Raw genomic sequence first — 18,987 nt, forward strand, 5'->3', positions numbered from 1 at the left:
GAGAGGGTGCTCTAAAAACTAAACACTAAACCCCAATCCCAACCCTACGACCCCGGAGGCTAAGATGTACGAGAGGGTGCTCTAAAAACTAAACACTAAACCCCAATCCCAACCCTACGACCCCGGAGGCTAAGATGTACGAGAGAGTGTTTATTTTTAAAAAAAGGTAAAAAAAGTGATTTAAAAAAAAAGGAAAAAAAATCAAACATTTCAGCATAGTTTTAGTCAATAGTCCCGACAGGATTCGAACCGCTGACCCCATCCGTGCAATCCAGACCAGCCTCTCCACTACACCACCGCAACCCTGCTGCAGCAACGTTGCTGATTGTCGTATTTATACTTGATATCTGTATATAAAATCGTGTATTAGTATACTGGGGCGAAGCCCCAGTATACTATATAGGGACTGCCGGACCAATAGCCCCGCAGTAGGCGTCCGGCTGCCGGACCAATATCCACTTCCTAATATTATTGAGGAAACGTCTTCCGGCATTTTGTTGATCTGAAATGCGCTTATAAATTTGTACACCATCCGTGCTTCTGTGACCTGTTCTTTTCATGATTAATTGTTCATCAACACCAGCTTGAAATAGCCTAGCAGCAGCAGTCACGCCGCGAAGTGAGTGGTTTGTTTGTAACCATCGATTCCCCAGTTGCTGCAGCAAACATTTTAAACAGTATTTCTCCATTAAGAAGAGTGGCCTGGTTGGAGCTTCTCCAAATCTTTCATTCTTTCCTTGCACCAGTCATTCAGAATATTTTCTACCCATTATATTGCTTTTTTAGTTGTGCATGGCGCACAGTGCTGTTGTCCGTTGCGAAACAAGATGGTATATAGCACTAATGAAGTAGGCGGGGCAGTCATAAAATGATGAGATAGGCGTTTCCAGAGCTATCATGGCGGCTGTTTGTCGCATCTTTTGAGAACAGACGAGCATGTCTACCTAGTTGCTTTTCCATTCTAGTGCGTGACTTAAAATGAATTGGTTGCTGATGGTAAGGATTTTTACACTTTTTGTGTATCCTAGCTACAAGAAATGCATCTAATCTGATTGGACGCATGGTAGAACACGGTTATACACCTCGGTCTCGGTGTATAACCTATACATCTAATGACGCACAATTGTAATCACCATCAACATTGTGTTGATTGCAACTCAAAACAACTGTAGTAAATTAACAACCTATAATATACAATAATGATTCATAAATAATAATATCTACATAAATTCTCAGATATTCCCTTAAACGTTTCATTAAAGTACCGGCTCATGATAAAAACCTTTTCATTAAAATCTGTCAAAGGATACTTGTCTGGAACGCGATAGTGATGTATGAGAGCATCCTCAGTTGAGAAATAAAACTCTTTAGTATAGCCATCCATGTACTTCTTGACCCAGTGAGTCCACACTCCGATTGCTGCAGTAGGCTTCACAATTACCTTATGATATTGGTGTTGAAGGTGAGTCACTTGATTCCTAACTGTAAATGTATAATATCTTGGTAGAAAGCTCATCCTGTAACACATAAGCATTGTACGGCGAGGTAACCTCTTTACTTCAGGAAGACTTTCCTTCCTCTTGTAAAAGAATGCATTTCTGGCAATGTATGCCACAGCTTTAAGCGCATTTGGATTTTCTTTCTCAAAAGTTTCGATGAGTTCTGGAACGGTTTTTAGTTTTTGAGGAATAATAAATTCATCTATGTCATATAATCCTAAGTATTTGACCCTATACATGTTCCTGTAGAGACACTCATTGATGACTGCAGTCTGTCCCCAGAATTTAGTGTATCCAGGAATGACTGGTGGTCTTAGACCCCAGTCCAGTACTTCAACTATTCCTCTCTTAATGTAAGGTATCATTAGTGTATAGTATGACTCAGGAATGTACCCGTTTTGAAGATATATTGTCATAAATTCCACTCCTAGTGCCAAATTGAGCTCAACCCAATGCACTAACATTTCAGGCTCAGTTAGATTATATATACTCTTGTGAAGGCAGACTGCATATGTGTAATTCTTATTCGTTGTATTGTCTTTAATTGGAATTGTGCGAGAAAGGAAACTACAGTTTGAATGGATTGAAATTTGACCATGAACTGGTGCTTCTGTTATCTTTTCTTTAGTTCGCAATATGTAATTAAAATATATTTCTTGATATCTTTCTCTTGCTCCAAGGTCACCAATAGCTACCCAGTATTCTAGTAAATAACAAGCAGTTGATCTGTTCCTAAAAGTTAGAAGACTATACAGTTTTCTTAAGTGTGGCAATTCTGATCTGTCATCATACATACAGTTGAATACTACACTGGGATAAGAGGAGTTCCTAGTGTCATGAAAACCTAAACGTCTGACCTATTATAAAAAATAAATACCAGTTTTTTTAAAAAGCAGAAATTAACAGTGTGACATGGGATGATACAATTTGACTCTTTGACAAAACAATTAAAGCCTTTCTACACTAGCACTTCCAATGGGCATTGAACCAGTTTGAAACTGGTTCCAGTGATTCCACACCTGATGTGATTTGGCTTCTATGCACAAACCACCTCCATTTATGGTTTGAATGGCATTCAATAGATAACCAATGGCAGCTGGATCAGAAATGCAATCAAAATAACAAGATTCTCAAGATAGTGTGGAATCATTTTTTTAGTTCTAAACCACATTGCAAGTGTAGAAAGGCTTTTAAATGATAGCTCAAGTGGCAATGGAAATGCCATGCGTATACAAACACACACCATGATATACATAATGATCATACCACTATGTTCTTGTTAACTGTAACCCATAAATCCTGAAGACTTGATGATGGATGAAAGAGGTGCTGATCCTAAAAGGGCATACCGTATAGCGGGAAATTTCGGAGGGACTTAAATTTGGCGAATTGATAAGTTTAAGTGATTGGCAAATTTTAATTTCGCAAATTTGTGGCCATGTGCCATTGAGCGTGCACATAATGGCTCAAAAATAGTTGGTTTATTTTAGTGAATGGCTATCAAAACACCAAATTCACCAAATTTATTTCCCTCCAAAATTTTCCGCTAAACGGTAGAGTAAAAATACAGTACGTAGGGCTAGGCAAATTATGCTTCACTTTCTGCCTATTACGCTTTTTGGCACTGTCCCAAATTCCATTCCAATAAATTACACTTTGAAATAAATCCAATTATGCTCATTACTATACTGATATTTAAAGCTTTACTCAAATATCAATCAAGTCATATACCTTTGCCCATACGACTACGTGTGGCAAAGGGTAACTATCAAGTTACATGCATGAAGATATAATTGTAATAAAAATTTTATTGTAATAATGCCAGAATCTGAAAATGTTTTTCCAAAGACGTTGAATCACTGGAAAATAAAATACTCTAAATCATTGGCCTCGCCCAGCTTTGTGTAGGCGCTACAGGGGTATAGGGTCAGAAATTTTACCCATTATGCTCTAATATTATGCTAGCATAACTTGCTTAGCCTTAACAGTACGATATGGTAGAGTAAAGACTAATAGTAATCTATCAGTTACTATAGCCTAACCCAAAAAAATTAATTGTATGCATTATACTGTTGTGCATAACTTGTACTGGAAGTGCCTAGGTAAGCAAAAATTTTCAACTCTGTCCACTGACTTTCATCAAGTTGTCTTAGGCCTGGTTTCCATATACAGGTAGTTGTGGCTGTTGTATGGATTCTGTGGTTAGCATACGTACACATACAACTCTGAATGTCATAGAGATAGACCTGATTTCTATCTCCACGATTGTTGCAACAGTGTTGTAAGGCTGTTATATGGAAACCAGGCTTAAACTGTAAACAAGTGACATATTGTATCACAATGTGAATCAGACTTTCCCAGTATGCCATTTAGCTGAATGAATGCTTGTACGCAAAAGGTTTAATCATTTAGTTTAAATAGGATGGGACAGTGCAAGCTGAAGAATGATCTTGGCTTATAACAGCTATGCATCTTGAACTCATTCTACAATTTTACTGGGCTAGCTACATGACAATCATACCTGGTCTAATTCGTTAACAAGTCTTTCTTGAAGCTATAAAATGAAATATGAACGCAGCTGACAACAATAGGATGACAAAACTTACCATGCCTCTGAAGATAATGACTCTCTTTCCTTTAGCATAAAGGAGGTAACTCAAAGCCATCATAGATAGCAGAGCAAAGCTCAACAGGACAAAGAGAGCTTCCTTTTTCTTCATAGTTTTCTGACACCCACCTAGCTAGTTTTTAATAGAGGCGCGGCCCAATTTGGGTGATTTAATTTACTTAACTAGTTACAGGCTTCTGCCCGCTAGCAGGTGGTGTAGGCGGAAAGGGTCTGGCCGAGGGGTCCGCAACTCCTATTTTAGGTGTACGAGATTAAGAGATTAACCAGATTTTTGAGATTATCAGAGATTATTTGAGATTATTTGGAAGATTACCAGAAATTTTTTTGAGATTTCCCATAATTTTTTGGGATTATCAGAGATTTTTTGTGAGATTATTAATCAATTAACTACTTTATAACTTTTAATATGTATTAATTAAAGTTAGTTAACCGTTATAACTATTAATAATTATTAGTTAAGGTTAATTAATTTTAATAAACTCCGGATACTAGCAGATATGTGAGATAATTTTGAGATTTTTAAAGATTATCAAGGATTTTTTGGGATTTCCAGAGATTACTGGAGATTTTAAAGATTAACAGATTATTATAGATTATTTTCAAGGGTGTACGGGATTATTTGGAGTTGCGGACCCCTCGGGTCTGGCAAGCGAGATTACACAGCCTATGCTAGACAGAGGAGAACTTTACATCTTTTGAGACAAAATATTACGTTAGTGGATACTATAATGTGGTAATTAGTGCAGCAATCATAGCCTGCAGCATTTTCTGAACTGATCTAATTTACAGTGACACTAACTTGTGAATGACTAATTGACCACAAAGTGACATAATAAATAAATATTAATTTTGGCACATAAAATTATTTTTATTATTATCATTAATTTTTCTTCCTGCAAGCATGTCTAATGATTCCCATAACAGTGTCATTATAGTACCTATCTAGTGTAAATGAGTTTACTGTGAGGGGAGTTTTCAAAAAACCAGGTTTCTCGGGGACACGATAATGCCGTAGCTGTGCATCATCGAAAGTAAAGTACTTCTCTTTAGTGTAGCCAGGCATCCATTTTAACGCAAAATGAGTCCAAACTGAAATGACGGCCTTTGGTTTCACGATAATCTTATTAACAAATGGCCTTACATGTTTGTTCCTCATATTAAAAGTATAGTATCTTGGTACACTCATTTTTGGACATTGTGAGGCTAACAAGGACTCATTCATACGCGGTAAGTGCTCATTCGATTTATAATAGAATACATTGGTTGCACCATAGGATGCTGCGTTGAGTGCTGCTGGTGTTTCTTTTTCAAATTTTTTGATCAGTTCAGGAACCGTTCTGAGATTTCCAGGGATAATAAATTCATCAAGGTCGTATAATCCTAAGTATTTGACCCTATACATGTTCCTATATATGCACTCTGTGATGACTGCAGTCTGTCCCCAGAATTTAGTGTATCCAGGAATGACTGGTGGTCTTAGACCCCAGTCCAGTACTTCAACTATTCCTCTCTTAATGTAAGGTATCATTAGTGTATAGTATGACTCAGGAATGTACCCGTTTTGAAGATATATCGTCATAAATTCCACTCCTAGTGCCAAATTGAGCTCAACCCAATGGACTAACATTTCAGGCTCAGTTAAATTATATATACTCTTGTGAAGGCAGACACCGTAAGTGTATTTCCGATCAGTTGTATTGTCCTTTATTGGGATAGTTTTGGATAGCGAGTGACAGTCTGGATCAAAGGAGATCTGACCTTGTAAAGGTGGCTCGGATACACTACTTTCAGTTCGTAGTATATAATTGTAATATATCTCTGTATATGTGTTCCTAGTGTGCATATAGTCTCCGTTATGTGCCCAGTATTCTAATGGTATGCATGCCTTAGATCCGTTCCTAAAAGTTAGTAGACTATAAAATTTCTTCAAGTGTGGCAGTTCTGGTCTGTCATCATACATACAGTTGAATACTACACTGGGATAAGAGGAGCTCCTAGTGTCATGAAAACCTAAACGTCTGACCTATTCATTATAGAAAATGAAACACAATTATTATTGATGATTTGTATTATGACAAGCATGAATAAACATAATGTATTTGTGATTGATAACAATCACCTCTATTATTTCAATCAAATAAAAACTTTGCAAAATAATGTAAAGAAGGGACTACACTACAAAGCACCTTTAACATGGTGCTTGATTGCTTTGCTAGTTTATTTCACGACTTTAAGTTTTACGATGGAGCAAAAAAATGCAAAAATTGTGAAAACATTTTACCACAGAAATATACAATAATCCGCTCTGGGTCTCTCTCATGCTGAAATACAATGTAGAACTAACCAATATTCTCTTTGTCATTATTATCCACAATTGATCCAGGTTAGAAGGATGGTATAGATTCCAGTCCTATACAACAGGCAATACTATTCATACATGAAGTATTACAAGATATTGAGTAACTAAAACAATGTACATGTATAAGTAAAGGCTGGTTTACAATACGGCGTTAGGCCAGGGTGCCGTCAATTTTTAATCAAAGGTGTGGGCAATTTGACCTTTTGACGCATGCTTTCCGCTAGAACAGAACCATAGATAGTAGTATCTGTGATAAAACCAAATCCTATTCCAGCGTCAATATAACATCATCAAGCCTATTGTAACATTGTAAACTTTAACCTATAGAACAAACTGCTGACTTAAACGACCCACCCCCTTTTGAACCATAGATATACTAGTAGTATATCTTTTTTTGAACTGAGCAATTTCCTCAGCACTTCACTGTACCACCATGCAACAGAATACATTTTACATTGAATTTTCTTGTTAAAACTATTCCCTTACCTGATTGGCATGAGGTTCGAGCTCTGACTTAGGAGTCGAAACCTCGGTCGAAACATTTTCCCCGGGCACCAACCCATTCGCGTCCATAAGAACCACTTTTGAAGCCAGGAAAGAAAAGGTTCCCCTTGTGGAGTGAAAGCTAAAGAATATTACTAAAACAGTCATCAAGACTAACAACAACACAGCCCTCCATTTAGTCAGGCGGGGTCCGCCTACCCTCCATTTGGCTGACATATTGACAATTTGACAATCAAAAATTTAAAACGTTATCATGCCTGAATCAGCAGTTTCAGCACTTTTGCCCCAAAATAATGGATACTCTATACTGGTACAGCCCTGACAAATTATACCTGTTATACTGGCATGAATCAGTACAAATTTTATCATGATTGTATCGTGTTTGATTTTAGCAGTTGTCACAGTGTCATAACTGATTACATGAAAACCATGATTCAGGACTGGTATCGGTACAGATTCAGACTGATATCAGTCCCTGATCTAAGGCAATTACAATTGGTTGTGTAGTGAAATAAGCTATTCTCTAGTTAGTGATAATGATCAATAATTATAATTAAAATTTCAGATGTCACTTGATGTTAAAAATCTACTCAAAGTCTTCAGGTCTTTCTCATGAGTGCACTTGCTATGCTTTGTAAAGAAAGACTTCACTAGTTCCTTACACTTGCTCTCGTCTGCAAGATAAAATAAAATTAATAATTATAGGAAATATTACCCGTATACTTATATAAGCATACCAAATTTCTGTCTGTCATAGAATCCGTCAGAAAGGATTTTAGCAAACTTTTTGAACAGTTCCTATACATGTATGTACCAATAAATGCAAATAGCAACAGTGTGGAGGAGTCATGTACTTTAGAAGTGATCTTTCCTTTCCTGTAATGAGGAGTGAGTATCTTAACAACAGAAGATGCAATGTGAGCCTTTCCAATGTCTTTAGAAGATGTCGATTTAGTCACAATGTCAGGAGAAACTGCACGACTAAAAAAAGTGAAAATAAATAAACAAAGCTTTTAAACATTTCACTTTTTTGATTCACTAGTAATAACACATGAACCGTCTTCCATGACTGATATAGGATGGGGTCTCTCGTCTAAAATGGAGCAAGTTTCGACTGAAGACAAGTTTGACAACTCTTCCACAGGAAGCCCAGAATTAGGACTATCTATAAGAATCGATCTTCCTCTTGAAGTACACGTAGGACTCATACTCTCATCATGTCTACTATCATGTCCTCCTCCTTCTGCTGGTATGGAAATGAGCTCCACTGGACTCAGTCTCTTACTAGTAGATGGCAATGAATCCAATGAATCTTCTACTAATATGCATTCCACTTCCTTTGATCCAGTTACAGAGTCTTTGTCATCATTGCCTCCAGTTTTATATGCATTTGAGTTTGATGGCATGAGAAGTGATGCAGATTGAAATCCACCAAATTTACTGATAGGATCACTACTGGGACTAGCACTGCTAGTTGGTGGTTCTCTTATTAAGCTAGCTGCTGATGTAAAGCCCGAGAAAATGCTGTTCTTTTTAACCTGTCGTATGTACATACATGTATGTACATCTTAAGTATAACTTAATAGTAGATCTTACCTCGTTACTCATAAGTGTATAAATCTCACCATTTTTAGTCGCTTGCTTAATTAGAGAGACCTGCATCATATACAATAATGATACATACATACATAATGTGTATATTATGTACTTAACAAGTTGTTTTAAATTGAAAGTCTATTGATACTAATAGGCATGAAGTTTGTACAGTGTCTAGACTGACGTAATGGCAAATTAAAAATTCAGTCACATTATAAATTATACCAACTTATACATCTGCATAATCTCATTGTCTAAATCTAGTTGGAGATGGGGGGGGGGGGCTCCAGGCAAATCTCTAGATATAGGCTGCTCTGTGTAGGCTGTACACAGTGTAATATGTATACATGTACATGTACATGTATAGTGTACATAATCATATGCAAAACACAAAAAGGGCCTGAAGTCTGTCAGAATAATAGGAGCATCCTAATGACTATACATGTACATGTGCATTATGTGCAAACCTTTTTTAATACTTGAATTTTGTACACTTCGGATGACTTTGCATTATTAAAAACCTCATACTCGATGCAGCTGGCTTTAGTCTGGATTGAGCCAGCAAGCAAGACAGAAGGTGTCCCAGAGGAACAGCTACAGCTGTCACTGTTGTCTTGAAGTGCCTTGAGTAGTAAACCGTAACAATGTTCGCGTACCTAGACATGGTAAACATATCAATTCCCCTAACAACAATCACATACGATCTAATCATACTAATGTACATGTACATGTACATGTACATGCATATACACATGTATACTACGTTTACACTACAGAAGTGGGCCAAACCGTGCTGAACCAGGCTGAGCTGGCCCTGCTGTACTAACTATGCTAGCCTGGTTTGGCCCAGCTCACTTTAGCTCAGTTTGGTTACTGTTTACACTATCAAATGAAACTGTGCTGGCCCACTTTAAACAGGGCTGGCTCAGTTAAAAAAGCTAGTGTAAACATAGTATTAGATAATAAATTTCTTCCTTCCTATAGCATACTGTATAGCAGGAAATTTTGGAGGAAGTTAAATTTGGTGAATTGCTAAATTTTGGTGATTGGCGGGTTTTAATTTGACAAATTTGTGGTCACGTGCCATTGAGCATGCGTATAATGGCTCAAAATGGTGGTTTTTTGGCGAATGGCTATCAAAATGTCAAATTCACCAAATTTGACTACCTCCAAAATTTCCTTCTATACGGTAACTACCCTCACATGTACATGCACATACAGTACCGCTCAGCTATAACTTTATTTATAGTGTACACAACAGTGCAGCTTGCCTACCCAGGTAGTGCTGGAGTGTAAAAGTAAAGTTATAGCTGAGCGGTGCTGTAATTCCTCTTTATTTTTCCACTTACTTTAATCGTCAATTTAGATACTCTCTTGGTTAGACTAGGATCTCTAATATTACTATCAGGACCTGTGGAAAACAAAGTCACATAACATGGACACATCTGAAGGCATTAAATTTCATCAAAATTACTTGGAAGTTCTTCTACTTCAGGACTGGTCGTCTATACAAAGTAAATGAATGAAAGGTTAGTTGTCTTTCTTAACATACTTCTCTCCTTCTTTTTCTAAATTCGGCTTCAAAAAACTCGCGAGTTTTTCGTTTTTGAATTTGCTTGATCCGACTGCTGGAATCCTCATCGGACTCTTCATCACTGCTCCCGCTACAAGAAAGATATACATGTACATGTTTATACAGTTAAGTAGTAATTGCTTCACAGTTTACACTACTATACAGGGTAGTGACTACACATTGTTTCTAGCATTTGGCAAGAGATTCTGGCAGATGGACTGATATTGTTACCTAACAAAATGAATCACACCATGTGCTGGTGGTAAGGAAAACTTGCTATGCTTTTAATCTAGCATTCTCAATCTGCTACAATAGACATTGGGTCAAGTACATGTACATGTACATGTACATGTACAGTACCACTCAGCTATAAGTTTACTAGCAAGGCAGCGCCTGTAACACAGGTAATGCTGGAGATAACAAAAACTTATAGCTGTACATGTACAGTACATTACATTATTTACATGTACATGTAGCTGTATATGTACACGCATATAGTTTAATCAAATTTAATGTCATTACCATGTGTATTGAAAACACACTGTCACTGTTTGTGTAACACACGTACATGTATATACACTGACTGTGTACAATTCACTTGTTTAACTAAAATAGCAAAAACACAGAGTCACATAGACAAACATGGCTTAAGTGTACACAAGTATTGTAAGCAACAGCTACCTACATGTATCATAGCTTTAAGGTGGATTCTCAATACGACGCACGTGCATCTGTCACAACCGGAAGTGCTGTATAAACCAATTGGAGCATGCATCAATGCGTCAGATTAGAAAACATTTCTATTCTGACGCATTGATGCATACTCCCATTGGTTTATACAGCACTTCCGGTCATGACGCTAGCGCATGAAAAGCAATGCGTCATATTGAGAACCCACCTTTAGCTTGTATATTACATGAACATGTACACATGTATACTGTACAAGATGATTTATTGGTGAAGAATTAATATTAGCAATTGGTGGTTCTATGAAGAAATCGCCAATATAAAAACCTCCATTTTGTTTCAATCTGAGCATGCTCAATGGCACGTGGCTCAAAATTGCCAATATAAAATTCACCAATTTCGTTCCGTAGGCAAATTCCCCAAATATTACTCCAACCAATAAATCATCTTGTACGGTATACAATGTTTCTTATTCTTTCTTTATCTCTCCTTTCTCTTCCTTACTATCCATCAGTTCCTCTTCCTCCCTCATAAAGCGAGCCATCCATACTATCAAAATAAGCTGCAGAAGATCCTCGAACGAACCCTTTCTTTTTCCTTGAGGCTGGTAAGCAGAGTTTGAGGGACTTGACAGCATCTTTCACTGCTGCTGGCATCTTGCAAACATCACACAAGTCTTTGCACTAATAATACATGTACATGTAAGTACTGTAGAGCATGAAATTTTGGAGGGAGTAAAATTTCATGAATTGCTACATTTTGGTGATTGGCAGATTTAATTTGGCGACTTTGTGGCCACGTGCCATTGAGCATGCGCATAATGGCTGAAAATGGCAGATTTTTATTTTGGCAAATGGCTATCAAAATGCCAATTCACCAAATTTAATCCCCTCCAAAATTTTCCACTATACAATATACTTTTATTTTTTAATTACATGTAGATGACTCACCTCAGGGATTGGGTCTTTGAAATATTGTGCAATTACGGTGTGACGACAACTATAAGGGGCGGAGTTTAGGATCTGAGATTATCATTAATAAAGGCGTGAGGTACAAGTGCATGTACCGGTGGTATAACAATGAATAGTACTCACTTTGCTTCTTCACAATACTTAACTAAGGTCTCAAAACTTTTCTCTGTAGCTTCTTTACTCCGACTGGCTGACTTAAACTGTGACTTACCCTATGACATAAATAACAATGTTTGATTGATAGAGCAAAATGATGTTAACAACTTTCTTTGTCTCTTTTTCTGAGATTTCTTTTTGCAGTAAAAATAATAACTGGTCTCTATCGAATCTATTGGTGAACAACAAAAATGAGGTAGCATCAAACGGTCATGGGCCAAATTTAGCCAAAATTAAAAAGTTGAGAATTTTCAATTTTTATAATTTTTCTTGATACACATACATGAACTTATGTTGTGTAGAAAGTTTGAACTGATTCTGATCACATTTGGATTTTTTACAGATTTTCAAAGTTGCTCTAAAATTGGGCTAAAATCCCTGTACTACATGTGTATATATAGTACACGGTCATGGGCCAAATTTAGGCCAAATTTAGGCCAAATTTAGCCAAAATTAAAAAGTTGAGAATTTTCAATTTTTATAATTTTTCTTGATACACATACATGAACTTATGTTGTGAAGAAAGTTTGAGCTGATTCCGATCACATTTGAATTTTTTACGAATTTTTAAAGTTGCTCCAAAATTGGGCTAAAGTCCCTGTACTATAGTACACGGTCCCGAGCCAAATTTAGTCAAAATTAAAAAGTTGAGAATTTTCAATTTTTATAAATTTTCCTGATACATATACATGTACTTATGTTGTGTAGAAAGTTTGAGCTGATTCCAATCACATTTAGATTTTTTACAAATTTTTAAAATTGCTCCAAAATCGGGCCAAAGTCCACACTTAGTAAACATAGCTTTACTACATTGTACATATAGTATACTGGACTGTAGGTCCCCTCATACCTTGAGTAATATATCCTACAGTATGCCTTTAAACCATCTCTCCCAGCTCTACCAGACTCTTGGTAATAAGCCTCTATACCTTTAGGTAGTGTCCAGTGAACTACAAACCTACCAACACACAAACCACATGAACTCATACACACATTCATCAGTAACAGACTACATGTACACATGTATATACTGTAATAGCAGGGAATTTTAGAGGAAATAATTTGGAAAATTGGCGTTTTGATAGCAATTCGCCAAAATAAAATGTCGCCATTTTCAGCCATTATACACATGCTCAATGGCACGTGGCCACAAAATCGCAAATCTGCCAATCGACCAAAATTTAGCAATTTGCCAAATTTTACTCACTCCAAAATTTCCCACTACATGGTATATACTGCATGTATAGTGGGTCTCTTTCATTGGGTCAAACTTTCAAGGGGAAAATCAAAAAGTGTAGAGGACTACGCTCATCTACTCAATGTGTTTCCATAATTTTGCAGATTTAATTTTAGTTTTTTTAAGCTCAGAGAGTGAATTAACAGAACAAAAGTTTGGCTGGACAAGAAACCCAGTAACGTATAGTGGGAAATTTTGGAGAGAATTAAATTTGGCGAATTGCTAAAATTTGATGATTCACGGATTTTAATTTGGCAAATTTGTGGCCACGTGCCATTGAGCATGCACATACCGTATAGCTGGAAATATTTGCTGGAATTTAATTTTGCTGTTGATCATAAAAACGCACAATTTAATTCCGCAAAGCATTATACATGTAAGTAATGGGTGTATCAACAGTACACGCCTACACCAGCAAAATTAAATTCCACAAACATTAAAATTAGCTATATGGGTACAAAATCGCAAAATATAATTCCCACAAACTTTTCCAGCTATACGGTAATGGCTCAAAATGGTGGATTTTTATTTTGGCGAATGGCTATCAAACGCCAAAATTTGCCAAATTTAATTTCTTCTAAAATTTCCCGCTATAAGGTTTACAGTTTTCAGAATCTGTACTTGCATTCCACACGAACATACCTTACATTTGCTTTGTCTACTCCCATTCCAAAACTAATTGTAGCAACAATTATAGGGACAACCCCTTTCATCCACTGCTCCTGTACCTGTGACCTTTCATTAGATTTAAGACCTGCATTAATATTATTATTATCATTATCATTTTTTTAATTTTAATTATTATTATTATTATACTGTACAAGATGATTGGTAAGGAATTAATACTGGTAAATCCGCCATTTTATTTCAATCCAACCATACCCAAAATTGCCAATATAAAATTCACCAAATCTGTATGATCTTCTCTCACCAATAAATCATTTATACTGTATACTATACTATACACTGTACATTACAGAGGCACTGTACATGTATTATCATGTGACCTACCAGCATGGTAAGGTTTTGCTAGGATCCCTTTGCTCGTTATTCGGCCAGCAAGCTCACCACACCCTTCTCTTGTACGACAATAAATAATACCACATCCCTAATGAAGTAAAATAATAAAATAGAATTACATGTACATGTATATGTATGTATTTACTGACTTCAGTGGTTGAGCTAGTTAATGCTTCTGTGATGTAATCACACAAATCTTTCAAAGGATCTTTTAGAGTTTCCTTAAAACTACAGGAGGTAAATTTTAAATTTCAAAATTAAAGTAAAAGTAATAATAATTTACACAAATCTACATGTACATTGTCCACTCACCTAATTGTTTATCAAAATATTCATAAATAATATACATACAGTATCAATAATAATATCATGCACAATCGACCTACCTAACATTATAAAACAGATTGGGTCTAAAACAGCTGCTCTTAAAAACAGAAACAGGCTCCCTCATTTTCAAACTACGCACAACATCCTCCTGTACTCTGGGCGTGGCCGTAGCTGTCAGCGCTATTATCGGAACGCCCGGGACCACACCCCTCAACTCTCCTAGCTTTAGGTAGTCCGGCCTGAAATCATGACCCCATTCAGAGACACAGTGTGCCTCGTCAATCGCTATAAAAACCACACCTCCATTACGATGAAGCCTCGTTAGCGTCTCTCGGAAATTAGACGTGGCGACCATCTCTGGCGTGACATAGAGTAGTTTTATAGGCGGAGACTTTAGCTTGAGTTGGGACGCTATCTTGGAGCGATCGGAAGCTGAGGTTTTTGAATTGAGAGCGACGGCAGGAAGTCCCTTTGATTGTAGTGATGATACCTGGTCCTCTATCAGAGCTATGAGAGGAGATAGGACTAAAGCTAGACCTTTCTTTGCCAGTAAAGCAGGAAGCTGATAGCATAAGGACTTCCCTGAACCAGTCGGCATAGAAATGAAGACATCCTTTTTACCTATGAATTATTATTATTATTATTATTATTATTATTATTATCATTACAATCTTGGTAATTACTGTAATTAATATTATTGTAAAAATGTACACATCAGATCAGAAGATTTTAGAGTTATGCCTGTTTAAAATTTGGGTTAAAATTATTTTTCTTTTACTTTCATACTTGTCTTTATAAAAATAAATGTACATGCATGAATTTATGTACATATATCCCTTTTTGTGACTGGAATAAATACTATTATTTTATTGCCCCTTCTCTCACCTTCAAAAACACACTCTACAGCTTCTCTTTGAAGTGAAGTCTTGAACTCAGAGTATCCAAAGTGCTCCTTTAAAGATTTTCTCAAGTCTTTGCTTGAACTTGTTCCTTCTGCCATTAATTTTATTGTGCCATAATAATTAATTTCGATGATTATTAATAATAATACAAATCCCCACCCATTATTTTAAGTAGCTCTACTGCATCACGTGATACCAATTACCAATGGAATGCAATTGAACTTTGCCATTATTGCTAGCTCCCGAGATTCAACCCCGAGGCTCTCCAGAGAAATATCTAAAGAGACTAATTAACTCAACCGTGTCCTACCTCGCGCGCTAGCTGCTTTTTAAACGTCATGACTGCAACATCTAGCATTACCTTGTTACTAGGTAAGAGTACTCATATGAAGCTTGTCAGTAGTTGTATTGATCTATTGCTCAATAGTTTGCTTCTTCTGCTATAAAGTTTCTGATGGTCAATCTGTTGACAGGACTACTTATGGATATGACTTCTATATTGGTATGTTTAGAGTTGACCAATGGGATGAAATAAATGAAGATCGGATATTTATTAGTACACTTTCCACTCAGTCTGTTGACTTTACAATAGAAACAGATATAGGGTGGAATAGTACTGGAAGTGTTTCTGTTGATGAACCAGCCACTGTTCTCTTACCACAGCGTGTTCTTCGATCACTCCATGCTAATTACTCTGAGCGATATAAAGGAATACATGTCCACTCTGATTCTCCCATATCTGTGATCGTAATGGCAGCAGAATATGATTTTAAAGAGGCATACTTGGTTTATCCATATATTGATCTTGGACTACAGCAGTATCATTATTTTGTTGTGTCAGCTGATAGATCTATGTCACGATTTTCTATGACTGATAGCCAAAGCTCATTTCTTTTAGTTGGCAATGAAGATGATACCACAATAACTATTGCACCTACTCAAACTATTGAAGTCCCAGCCGATCCACAAAATCCTAATAGTGCACTGCTATCAGTTGAGCCTGGTGATGTGCACACCATTACACTGCATCAAATGCAAACACTTTTTATTGGAACAGCATTTGGTGATTTGACTGGCACTGCCATCACCTCTAATAAACCATTGACTGTCATCAGTGGACATGAATGTGGTACTATTTCTGATGAACTCCTTCAGCAGCTTGAACAAACACAATATAGGTGGTGGTGGGGGCCTGGCCGATGGTGCGATCATTTTGTGGAACAAATTCCTCCTACAGTAACTTGGGGTGAAACATTTCTAATCGTTCCATTTCCCAATGGAATAGTTCAACATTACAATAAAATAATTGCTTCAGCTTATGACACAACTGTTATCCAGACTTGCAATGGTTCTATAGTTGCTACTATTACATTGTCATCACCAGGGGATTGGAATTCAGAAGAATGGAACATAACTTATGACCCAAGAGCCTATTGTGTTATTAAATCAGATAAACCAATTCTAGTAATGCAGTTTAGTGCTGAAGGCCACATAGAAAACATTGAAAATGTATCGACAATTTTCACTCAAGTACTTAGCATAGTCCCTCCAGTTGAACAGTATATTAACACTGTTCAGTATTTCCCTGACAATGGTACATATTATGGCTCAAATTTTTTGAATCATTATGTTCACATTACTACCACTGATACTTCATTTGTACTGCTTGATGGGACATCTTATGACTGGAATTGGTATCCTATTATTGATCAAAATGGCAACACTGTAGGATACGGTACTATTCATGAATTCTTAGATCTTGATCCTCACGTATTGCAACACAGTAATCCATCTGCTGGCCTTAGTGTTATTGCTTATGGAACCAATTATCACAATCCTTCAGATAATCCTCAAACTTATACTTTTATGATGGGAATGAAACTGAATGCATTGACAACAGGTTAGTCTTAAAATAGTGTTAAGGTGCTTAATTTGTATCTCGCATTTATAATTAAAATTAGGAGCTCTTCATTTGAGTCCATGGTATGGTCAAATTTTTGGTGGTGTCCCAGTTATACTAACATCTCCTGAATTTGTTCAACAACATCAGCTAGTCACATGTCGCTTTCATAATACTGAAGTGAGGGGTTTCCCCATTAGTTCTACCGAAGTTTTATGCATCACTCCTCAACTGAATGTAACTGGAAGAGTATTTGTACAGTTGCAACATGCATATACACACAAAGCCTCATTTTATTCTCGTAAGTAAAATTTGAGTAATTTATGCATGTAATGTTTTCATTACATATTGTTATCTCTTTTAGAGTCTATTGAAAATGGATATAAGGTAAATATCATATCTAATGATCTATTAATACAAGCACAAGATACTATTACACTAACATGGATACCAGCTAGCCTCTCTGAGAGCACAGGAACTGTTAATACAGCAAATCTTCGCATTAATATCAAACTACACGTCATCACTAACAATTCGGTTGATCAAGTTAATGAACTAGCCAGCAATATTGACAATAGTGGTTCTTATACTGTTAGTATACCAACTGTATCGCATTCGTCAGCACAAAATATCTATCCAGCTATTGTTTCTATTGAAGCTGTAGGAAATCAGCAAAATCCAGTAACATATGACTATGCTGAGGGTGCAGTAAAGCAATGGACTGATATGATATGGATTGCAAATGATGCAGGAAAATTTTATAGCAAATGTAAAGCATGGTCAATCAGTGAACCTGCTACCATTGGTGAGGCATTACTGTCAATTGTACGTTCAGAGGTTCCTTGTCCACCAACTATTGATCAAGCGAGAACGGTTAATAGTGGATTGATACAAAACAGTAACAATAAACTAGTGAGATTTCTTCATCCTAATGCTGACAAATGTTACCATCAACGAACAATAACCAGGTAAAAATATTATTCATATCATGAAAGTGCATTTCCTCCTATTGGCTGTTATGAATTTATGACTACAAACAATGAATCATGTTATTAATTTTGTAGGACTGAGGGATCAAGTAATGAATGTTGTTATGACACCAATGGTCAATTAATCATTGGACCCACAAGTGGTGGCTCTGTTGACAAAGCATCTCCTATTGGCAGTGATTCATCAAGCTATCTAACCAATCTATTAAATCATCATCGGGAAGATATTTTGCCTTATATTTTTTGCTGTAAAGGAGCAGAAAAAGATTGTGGGAAGTATTATACCAGACGACCATCAGACAATGGCACTGCATATGTCCCTCCAATACCAGGTATGTTAACAATGATACAATCAATTATAATTGAATAATATATACAGCTTGGACCATTGGTGATCCTCATATCATAACTCTTGATCAATACAAATACACATTCAATGGAAAAGGAGAGTTCATTCTCATTGAAACTGATGATGAATCCTTTACATTGCAAGGAAGGATGATAGAGACACAAAATGGAACAGCTTCTGTATTTTCAGCTCTTGTAGCAAAGAGTATTACTAGTGTAGTTCAGTTTGAAATACAAGAAAAGGATAATAAAACTAGCTTTCTTGTCTGTTTGGTGAACAGAGAGGAAAT

At 36.5% G+C, this 18,987-nt stretch overlaps 3 protein-coding genes across 3 annotated transcripts; all 3 read right to left on the reverse strand.

The window, feature by feature from the left end:
- Positions 1-1,122: 1,122 nt before the first annotated feature.
- LOC109582919 (galactan beta-1,4-galactosyltransferase GALS2) lies at positions 1,123-4,336 on the reverse strand. The gene is made up of 4 exons (XM_019997982.1): positions 4,106-4,336; positions 4,021-4,053; positions 2,766-2,834; positions 1,123-2,356 (listed from the first exon to the last, which is right to left on the reverse strand). Exons 1-4 carry the CDS (start codon positions 4,217-4,219, stop codon positions 1,205-1,207), a joined length of 1,368 nt encoding a protein of 455 aa, XP_019853541.1. The 5' UTR covers positions 4,220-4,336; the 3' UTR covers positions 1,123-1,204.
- Positions 4,337-4,907: 571 nt separating this feature from the next.
- On the reverse strand, positions 4,908-7,221 carry LOC109582917 (uncharacterized). Its single transcript, XM_019997978.1, has 3 exons — positions 6,974-7,221; positions 6,473-6,538; positions 4,908-6,151 (listed from the first exon to the last, which is right to left on the reverse strand). Exons 1-3 carry the CDS (start codon positions 7,205-7,207, stop codon positions 5,009-5,011), a joined length of 1,443 nt encoding a protein of 480 aa, XP_019853537.1. The 5' UTR covers positions 7,208-7,221; the 3' UTR covers positions 4,908-5,008.
- A 168-nt stretch (positions 7,222-7,389) lies between these two features.
- Positions 7,390-15,586, reverse strand: LOC100635443 (ATP-dependent DNA helicase Q5-like). Its single transcript, XM_003387446.2, has 19 exons — positions 15,444-15,586; positions 14,618-15,179; positions 14,381-14,459; positions 14,223-14,319; positions 13,854-13,965; positions 12,825-12,932; positions 12,083-12,146; positions 11,942-12,030; positions 11,798-11,846; positions 11,352-11,530; positions 10,140-10,251; positions 10,062-10,092; positions 9,937-9,998; positions 9,055-9,243; positions 8,588-8,647; positions 8,018-8,529; positions 7,846-7,972; positions 7,729-7,789; positions 7,390-7,665 (listed from the first exon to the last, which is right to left on the reverse strand). The coding sequence occupies exons 1-19, from the start codon at positions 15,556-15,558 to the stop codon at positions 7,553-7,555; spliced, it is 2,721 nt and encodes a 906-aa protein (XP_003387494.1). The 5' UTR covers positions 15,559-15,586; the 3' UTR covers positions 7,390-7,552.
- Positions 15,587-18,987: the final 3,401 nt, after the last annotated feature.

This window comes from Amphimedon queenslandica, unplaced genomic scaffold (genome assembly GCF_000090795.2).
Source record: "Amphimedon queenslandica unplaced genomic scaffold, v1.1 AMPQUscaffold_13345, whole genome shotgun sequence".
NCBI lineage: Eukaryota > Metazoa > Porifera > Demospongiae > Haplosclerida > Niphatidae > Amphimedon > Amphimedon queenslandica.